General features: G+C 55.0%; 1 protein-coding gene across 6 annotated transcripts in view; it reads right to left on the bottom strand.

The window, feature by feature from the left end:
* Positions 1–509: 509 nt before the first annotated feature.
* The window catches only part of ENDOV (endonuclease V), a 27,051-nt gene continuing 17,834 nt past the window's right edge, over positions 510–9,726 (bottom strand). For 5 of the 6 annotated variants that reach the window (XM_054457859.2, XM_054457858.2, XM_054457862.2 and 2 more), the window contains one exon: positions 510–8,721. In XM_054457859.2, coding sequence (XP_054313834.1) covers positions 8,571–8,721 — 151 coding nt within the window. In that variant the 3' untranslated portion in view covers positions 510–8,570. The remainder of the gene's footprint in view (positions 8,722–9,726) is intronic. The other variant, XM_054457863.2, reaches the window with a different exon arrangement.

Below are 9,726 nucleotides of genomic sequence, written 5' to 3'. Positions count from 1 at the left end.
GTGGTTCAAGAATATTCTTAGCTCTGGGCAGGCTGTGGTCTGTAGAGACGGACTTTACCACGGCCCTATTTTTAAAGTTCTGTGGGTCGGAGTCGGAGTCGAGACGTCACTGCACTTAGGGCCCCCCAGCACACCCCTCTGCCTGCCGCCAGAGAGTAGGGTGGGGACGGGGCAGGGGGGCACATGCCAACCCTGCAGACCCCACCCTGCAGGGGAAGGGCATGTGATGCAGGGATGGGGAGTTGGGGCTCCCCCACGTACCAGGTGCCCAGGCCCACCCCCGCCCAGCCCCTGGCCCGTGAACCTCCTCCCTCAATTCTAGCCCCCCTTGACCTGCACACCCTGTTTCCCCTGCTTCGATCCCCTGCAATCTACTCCCCCAAACCCGCCCCCCTCCCCAGAGCAGCCTCGGGGAAAGGGGCTGCACCAGCTCAGGGCTGCCACTGCACATCCCCAGGGTGGGCTGGCATCTCTGCAAGCTGCTTTTGACTGAAGAAAAAAAATCAAGCTTTTGAAGAATTCAAGTTAGTTTTATTCAAAGGTCTTACTGAGAATCCTAGACCCAGGCCCCAGCCCGGAAGCAGCCTTAGAGAGGTCCTGTCTGACTGCCCGGCTCAGTGTCTCGGCCCACTGCTTGGATACGGGGGCCGGGGCTCAGGACCTGAACAGTCACATCCATCCAGCTGGCTCTGAAGTTACATTACAGCAGAATCACACCAAGGCTTGGGCGTAAGAGCACTTCTGGTTACAGATTACAGAGCATAATCGCTAACCTTGGCCAACATTTTCTCATGTGCAGGAAAAGCCAAGGACCAGGGTCCTCCATCTTTTAAGGAATACAGTGACTCAGGCAACAGACGCGGGGCCGTGTGTTCTCTCCTGTTTTGTTTTCAAAGCGTCCCTCTGGAGAGTTGCAGTGTCACAGAGTCAGGGCCCACAGAAATGAGCACACACTTAGGTTTGCTGCTGACATGCCCTGCCTCTCCTCGTGCGGTTCATGTGGCCATCAGCCGGGGCTGAGGACCCCTGGCACACACCTGCACCCCAAATGGACTACAGGTGCCACTTTCATTTCAACTCTCACCCCTTTAGGGTTCGGAGCCTCACACCCACTTAACCCCAAGCCCAGTGGCAAAGCTTCCTGAGAGGCCCGGAACCGCCAGCCGTGAGTTCTACACCACCTCCACTGTCCTCCTGAAACTCTGCTCCCCAAAAGACAGGCCTTACTGAGGACTTGGTGGGGTGCTGGTCAGGAAGTGCCCGGTCTTTGGGGAGGGGGTGCTGGCTGTCTGCGTGGGGAGAGCCTGGGAAAGGCATGCAGGCAGATGTGGTTGGAGCTCTGACTCTCTGAATCTTGGGCTTAGGTGAGTCCTCAGCAGGTGCCCTGCCCTCCCGGTCTCCTTTCCCAGCCAGATCACTGCTCAGCATCTGCAGAGTCAAGGAGGACTCCCCCAAAACCATGCACAGCCAGACGGCCCAAGTTAAAAGAAGATGCCAGTGACTAAAAGCAGGAGTGAAGGCAGGGACGTTCTCAGAGACCTCACACACATCAAGAAAATCCCATGAACGACAGTATGCCAACAGATGAGATAACACAGACGAAACGGAAAAACTCCTAGAAACACACAAGCTAGCAACTGACTCAAGGATGGACAATCCGAACAATCTATAACAAATACATAGATTGAATCAGAATCAAAATCCTCCCAAAGACCCAAGACCAGATAGGCTCACTGGCAAATTCTACCAAGGGTTCTAGCAAGAATTAACACCAATCTCTCTCTTCCAAAAAAAAAAAAAAGAGGAGAGAACACTTCCTAACCCAATCTATGAGGCAAATATTATCCTGATATCAAAACCAGAGGAAGACATCATAAGAAAACACCAGACCAATATCCCTTATAAATACAGATGTAAAAACCCACACCAAAATACAAGCAAATCACATTCAGCGGCAGAGTAAATGGATTATACACCATGACCGAGTTGGATGTATTCCAGAAATGGAAACTGGCTCAACATATGAAAATCAATCAATGTAACACCTCACATTAACAGAAGAACACAGGATCTTTTCAATAGAGGCCAGAAAAGCATTTGACAAAATCCAGTACCGTTTAAGGATAAAAACACTTAACAAATTAGGACTAGAAGGGAACGTCTTCAGCTGGATAAAGAGCATCCTTGAACATCTAACAGCTCACATCACATCTAGTGGTGAAAGACTGAAAACGTTCCCTTAAGATCAGGAACAACACAAGGATATGTGCTCTCACCACTGTGTTCAACAAAGTGCTAGAGGTTCCAGCCAGAGCAATTAGGCAAGAAAAAGAAATAAAAGGCATTCAGACTGGAAAGGAGGAAGTAGAAACAGACCAGGTGCGGTGGCTCACGCCTGTAATCTCAGCACTTTGGGAGGCTGAGGTGGGAGGAAAGCTTGAGCTCAGGAGTTGGAGACCAGCCTGGGTAACATGGGGAGACCCTGTCTTTACAAAAAAATCTTTAAAAATTAGGCCGGACGCAGTGGCTCACGCCTGTAATCTCAGCACTTTGGGAGGCTGAGGCGGGTGGATCACGAGGTCAGGAGATCGAGACCATCCTGGCTAACACAGTGAAACCCTGTCTCTACTGAAAAAAAAAAAAATACAAAAAATTAGCTGGGCATGGTGGCAGGCGCCTGTAGTCTCAGCTACTCAGGAGGCTGAGGCAGGAGAATGGCGTGAACCCGGGAGGCGGAGCTTGCAGTGAGCCGAGATTGCACCACTGCACACCAGCCTGGGCAACACAGCGAGACTCTGTCTCAAAAAAAAAAAAAAAAAATTAGCCAGGCATGGTGGCGTATGCTTGTATTCCCAGCTACTCTGGAGGCTGAGCCAGGAGGATTGCTTGAGCCCATGAGGTCGAGGCTGCAGGGAGCCATGATCACGCCCCTGCACTCCAGCGTTGGCAAGAGAGCGAGACCCTGTCTCAACAACAACAAAGCAAAATGGTCTGGGACAACTGGCTACTCACAGGTATGACATGGGACCTGCTCCTTTACACCATACGCAAATTTAAGTCAAAATGGATCAAAGACTTAAAGGTAAGCATTAAAACTATACATTTCTTAGAAGGAAAAGTAGGTGTAAATCTTCATGGCCTTGGATTAGTCAATGGCTTCTTAAATGTAACATCAAAAGCATAAGCAACAAAATAGATGGACCTCATCACATTTAAAAACTTTCATGCATCGAAGGACACTATCAAGAAAATAATCACAACCCACAGGAGAAAATATCTGTAAACTACAGAAGTGATCAATATCTAGGATTCAAAACATACAAAGAACTTCTGCAACTCAACAAGATGACAACCCAATTTTAAAAATGGGCAAAGGATTTGAATAGATGCTTTGCTCACGAGGATATACAAATGGTTACTAAGACATGAGAAGGTGCTCACCATCATCAGCCATTAGGAAATGCAAATCAAATGCACAATGAAATACCCCTTTTTTTTTTTTTTTTTTTTTTTTTTTGAGGCAGGGTCTCATTGTCACCCAGGCTGGAATGCAGTGGCGCAATCACGGTTCACTGCAACCTCAACCTCCTGGGCTTAAGTGATCCTCCCACCTCAACCTCCCGAGTAGCTGGGATTATAGGAGTGCATCACCATGCCTGGTTAATTTTTTAGTTTTCTGTAAAGATGAGGTCTCACTATGTTGCCCAGGCTGGTCTCAAACTCCTGGGCTCAAGTGATCCTCCTGCCACAGCCTTCCAAAGTGCTGAGATTACAGGCATGAACCACCGTGCCCAGCCGAAATACCAGTTTCTACTCCATGGAATGGCTAGAATCTAAGCGGCAGATAATAGCAAGTGGTGGCGAGGGTGTGGAGAACCTGGAACCCTTGGGCATTGCTGGTGGGGATGTGAACTGATGTAGCTGCTATGGAAAAGTCTGGCAGTTTCTCAGAAAGTTAAACACAGGGTCACCACATGACCCAGAAGTTCTACTCCTAAGTATATACCCAAGGCAACTGAAAACATGTTTACACAAAAGCATGTACATCAGTCTTCATTGCAGCATTATTCACAACAGCCCTGAGTGGAAAAAACCCAAATATCCACCAAGATCAACAAAATGTTTATACTGATCCATATGATGGAATATGACTCAGCCATAAAGAAGAATGAAGTCCTGACACCTGGCACGACACAGGTGCATCTTGAAAACATCATGCCAAGAGAAGGAAGCCAGACAGAAAAGACTACACAGTGATTCCATGCCTGCACGGCGCCCACAGCAGGCCTGTCCGGAGACACACAGTGATTCCATGCCTGCACGGCGCCCACAGCAGGCCTGTCCGGAGACACACAGTGATTCCACGTCTGCATGGTGCCCACAGCAGGCCTGTCCAGAGACAGGAAGCCCTTGTTGGGTGCCAGGGTCTGGGGAAGGGGGAATGGGGAGTGACTGCTAATGGATATGGGGTTTCCCTTTGGGGTAAAAAACCGTTCTGAAACTAAACAGTAATGATGGTTGCACATGACTGTGAATATACCAAAAGTCAATGAGTTGTAGTGGAAATGGTGACTTTTATCTCAAAACAAACATAAACTACTCACATAAAAATTGTCTGCAAACTTACCTCCAGGCTCTGGCCTGCTCCTCCTTGCAAGGGGAGGGAAAATGGGAGGAATCCCTGACCTGGTCCTGGCCAGGCCCTCAGCTGGGGAGGCCCACCTGACACCCCTGGTCCTTGAGGAACCAACGGTTTTAAGCAGAGCCTGACCTGCAGCCCCAGAGGAGCCCAGAGCCATCTCTGCCCACCCTCACAGAGGTGGGTCATTGGGGTTGAAGCTACTGCTCTTTGTGCAAAGCTTACCACGTGCCAGGCAGTTGTGGGCATTTCTTTTGAGTCTCCCGGCCCCCTGGGAAGCCCTCCTGTTGGAGTGAAGCCCCAGGGCACAGGAGGCGTGGTCCTGTCTGGCTCCAGAGGAAGGGGGCAGCCAGGCCTCCCTTCGAGGACCTGAGTTCTGATGGCTTGGGATAGCGTGAGGAGCTGCCAGCCCAGGTGGGAACCTGGTAGATGGGACCTCCCTGACCTGGCTTCATCCTCTCATCACTGGGGTTGGCACAGCATGGCGGACTGACGGCCTTGTGGGACTCAGCTCTCCAAACCAGCAGCCTTCCCTCACCAAGGACTCACCATGTGCCAAGGCTCCCTGCTGAGCCCTTACATACTTCACCTGGTGGAATATCCCCCACCACATGGGCAGGTACTGACCCCTGTGGGACACGTTTTGAGCTTTGCTCAAGGCCGGTCTGGAAGAGACAGTGGGATCTCAGCCAGCTCTGCCCAGCTTCCACGCTGTGCTTCTAATTCCTCTAATTCCCTGCCACCTGTGGTCCTGGAGCTCTGGATAAGGAAAGCTCTAGAAGTCAGGAGGGCATTCTGTGGGAATGCCAGTGAGTGTGGAGAGGGGAGAGGCATTGGTTTGGGGCAGGGGGTGCTGAGCCTCCCAAGGGTCCTACTGGCTTGGGGCACACACGTGGCATCCTGGACACCAGGCTCTGGGTGTGTCTGGGGTGGTGAAGCCCTTTGACTCAGGAGGCAGGTGGAGTAAGGCACCAGGTGGGTGCCACGTTTCCCTTTCCCACGAGCGCCCTCAGGAAGGTGGAATGGGAGCGAGCAAAAACCTGGGTACTGCTGGGCCACCTGCAGTCAGCAGCTCCCCTGCCTGGACCCCCACGGCGCCCCCATGACTCCGTCTCCCATGACTCCGCCTGGGGCAAGGCCCCCCCGTTACCAGCATCGGCTCTGTCCACTCCCTGCCTGAAGAGCCCCGTTCTTCCTATGCCTCAGTGGGCCTGGGGGCCAGCATGAGGGGTCCCTAGAGCGATGCCTAAGCCCTGGACTCATGGGCAACGGCGCAGGACCTCTGCCTCCCTGTCCCCCAACCCGGACGGCGTGCCCCAGGACCACGGCTGTGCTCGGTTGGTGTTACTGCCAGGAGAGCCCAGCCCGGCCTGCTTGTGCCGGTGACATTCAGAGGTTTCAGGGGGACACCTCTGGAGGCTGTCCACGGCCCTGCTCTCCCTCCCATCCAGACAGGACTCCACAGGGGTGCTGGGAGGCAGATCCTTGCCAAAGATGCTAGGTGGACAGACGCCCTCCCCTCCGACCACTGACGCTTCGTTCCTGGGCCCAGCCAGGTGCTGGACTCCACCATCCCATGCCTCATTTATCAGGAGTGTACTGAGTGTCCACCGCTGGGCAAGAGACCTCACGCATATCCCCACCTTTAACCTCCAAAGCTTCTGAAGCAGGTGTTCATGTTCCCGGTGAGGAAACAGGTTTCAGGTGGACACGGCTGTGGCTCTCAGTTCATCAGGTGCTGCCCTGAACTCTCCCAAGGGGACCTTCAGCGCCCACCAGACAGGCACATCTAGACCGGTCTGCACTCCACACGTGGCTGTCCCCGAGGCTCACATGGCTCCGAGGCTGACACATCTCCCAACTTGAGCTAGAGGCAGACAGGGTCCACACAACCTCAAAGCTGGCCTCACCGGCTGTCAACTCCACCCCTCTCCCACCCCAAGGACTCTCTGGGGACGCTCTCCCCACACTGGCCTGAGCTCCAAGGCCCTTCCTGTCTGCTGCCTCTCCCTTCCCAAGGCAGGTGGAAAGGGAGGGCCGTGAGCCGTCCCCATCTACTAGCTCCTGCCCTTTTTGGTGGGAAGGGCAGAGATCCCTCTGCCACGGTGAGGGGAGCCTCAGTCCACCGGTGGGGTCCTCAATGAAAGCTAGATCCCCGACAGGCCCAAGTGCCCAGGGCTGAGTGAGGCCAGTCCGGGGACACTGACACCCTGAGGCATGGAGGGCCCGAGGGGCCGCACTGGGGCTCCCTCTCGCCCCACACTGCTCATCTGGTTCCGGCCAGCGTTGCCGATGGACGACAGCCAGAACAGCCCACCTAGTTCCCGCTCTCTCCCATGTCCCCCGTGACTTCAGGCACAAGGTACCCGCAGAGCCCCTCGGCATCCGCACCCCCCAGCCCCACTTGTCTTGGAGTAGGTCTACTTCTTATAGAAATTTCTAGAATAGAGTCTGCTCCATCAAGGAAGGGCAGCTACACAGCCTGGGCCTCTTTTCCGGAGCCCCTGCCCCTGCAGCCCAGCCCTCCAAAGCAGCTTTCGAGTGAGCGCAGGCGGGTGGGGCCAGCACTCCCCGGCCCTGAGTGCTGCTGCCTGTGTACCTGTTCCCTCAGGCCCAGGCTCGCCCTGCTCCTCAGGAACACCAGGACAGCACCGTCTCGGAGGGGCATGGAGGCGCGCCAGAGACCCGGCCTCCCTGGATTCTTGTCCCAAGCTGTCAAATCATGATCACCGGCCCCTTCTTCTAGAGGTCGGGTGAATGGCAAGAAAGGATTCCAGGGACTTCTTCATGCTCTGTGGCAGATTCCAGCATCCTCACGGAGCCTGGGGTCTGGAGGCCAGCCGGCATGTCAAGGGCTGGGGGGTGCTTGGGAGGTGCCCAGGGGCTGGGGCTGGGCTGCAGGTGGGCTGTCCCCTTTGCCCCCAATCCTCAGCTGGCACCTCTAGCCCACAACAAGAGGAAAGGAAGTGGCCAGACAGGGGCCTAGGGCTGCTTTCCCACAGTGGAGACAGTTTTGAGGCTGTGCATCTGGGGCAAGGCGGGCAGGGACAGAGGACAGTGATCAACTTTCAGAGCCTGTGGGGACGGTGCCACCCCCGATCCTAGCCCCCGCTGGGTGCAGAGCCTGGCACCCAACCCCTCAGGCACCAGTGCCACCCTGTCTGGCCTCCTGCCCCGCAGCCCAGACTGCCCCTGTGTGCTGCCCCCATCCTCGGCCCCCTGCAGGCTGAGATGAGGCTCTCTGCTCCCTCTTCCCGGGGCAGGCTGGAGGATGGACAGGACTGGGGTCAGGGGTCACGGCAGGCAGTGGGCAGGTGCTAAAGCCCAGCTACCCCAGCAAAGACCCCTCCCATGTCAGGGCAGGGGTGGTTCAGTATGGCTGGGGCTGGGGACCTGCTTTAAAAATGAACCCTGATTTTGCAAGTAAACCTTAGGGTAAAGAGATCAATGGATATAAACAAACAAACAAACAAACAAATATGTAAAATAAAAAATGAACCCTGAGAAGAAAAAAAAGAGCAAGCAAGTCCCATCTATTGAAAGGGGTGGGCAAAGCACAGGCTGCAGGGGTCGTGCAGGCTGCAGCTCCAAGTCCCCTTCGTGGGCTCCAGGAAAGCGTCTCGTGCACTCTCAGGATCTGGCACTTGCCCCCATAGAGATCTGTCCTCTGAGGCACCGTGACCACAGTTGACCAGCCGATGACGGGGCGAAGTGGGACTGTGGTCACCTCTGCCCCACCTGGCAGTGGACTGTGCTGCGGCGTCCCCCTGGGGTGGTGCGGTCAGCCTGTCTTTGGGGACTGGGTGCTTTACCTGCGGCTGAGGTAAGATTCCCCTAAGTCCCTAGACCACCCCCAGGGGTGGTCAGTGTCCTGAGGCCAGAACTGGGTGGCCGGTGGCCTTCTTGCCTTCATAGTGCCCAGTTCCATCCTCTACTGCCAGTCCTTGCCCGCCTGCTCCTGGGAGCCTGGCCTTGGGGCTGTCCTGGGGCCTGGGCTGTGGTCCTGTGGTGGCTGGCCCTCACCTGAGGACTCTCCGGAGTCTCCTCTGGGGCATGCCACTGGCCTCTGCGCCTTCGGGCTCCTGGTGATGACATTGAGAAAGGGACAGCATCAGATGCTAGTGCCCACCGGACACCCCCTCACACCCCAGATGGGGTCTGGGAACTGTGGCTGGCCTAGACACTCAGGGCCTGCTACAGCCCAGGGCAGAGGGCCAGGCAGGGCATGCTGCTCAGACACGCAGCTTGCATTCAAGCTGGCCGGTCCCCAATTCTGGGAGAGCTTGGGGGGTCCCTGCCACCTGCTCCCTCAGTTCTCAAAGCAGCCTAGGGAAGCCTGGGAACAGCCCCTGGCTTAGAGGGAAAATGAGCACGAAGGAACCGCAGCCCTTCAGTAACTAATCGTGGGCGAGGGCATGGCGAATCCCAGGCCTGCGGCCTCCTGCGATCTTTGCCCAGGGAGTGAGGGTGTCCTCTCAGCCTGGAGGCTCAGATGCAGGGCCTGGAATCCAAACTGCCCACACCAAGAGGAGAGGAAAGTGGCCAGACTGAATTCTGCTTTACTCCTTATCAACGCTCAGTGTCCCAGCCTCCTTATCTGGAAAGTGGGGTCACAGCCTCCTTATCTGTAAAGTGGGGTCACAGCTTCCTTATCTGTAAAGTGGGGTCACAGCCTCCTTATCTGTAAAGTGGGGTCACGGCCTCCTTATCTGTAAAGTGGGGTCACGGCTTCCTTATCTGGAAAGTGGGGTCACAGCTTCCTTATCTGTAAAGTGGGGTCACAGCTTCCTTATCTGGAAAGTGGGGTCACAGCCTCCTTATCTGGAAAGTGGGGTCACAGCTTCCTTATCTGGAAAGTGGGGTCACAGCTTCCTTATCTGTAAAGTGGGGTCACGGCTTCCTTATCTGGAAAGTGGGGTCACAGCTTCCTCATCTGTAAAGCGGGGTCACGGCCTCCTTATCTGGAAAGTGGGGTCACAGCCTCCTTATCTGTAAAGCGGGGTCACGGCCTCCTTATCTGTAAAGCGGGGTCACGGCCTCCTTATCTGTAAAGCGGGGTCACGGCTTCCTTATCTGTAAAGCGGGGT

The sequence above is a fragment of the Pongo pygmaeus genome, chromosome 19 (genome assembly GCF_028885625.2).
Source record: "Pongo pygmaeus isolate AG05252 chromosome 19, NHGRI_mPonPyg2-v2.0_pri, whole genome shotgun sequence".
NCBI lineage: Eukaryota > Metazoa > Chordata > Mammalia > Primates > Hominidae > Pongo > Pongo pygmaeus.
This window is presented reverse-complemented; position numbering and strand designations above follow the sequence as displayed.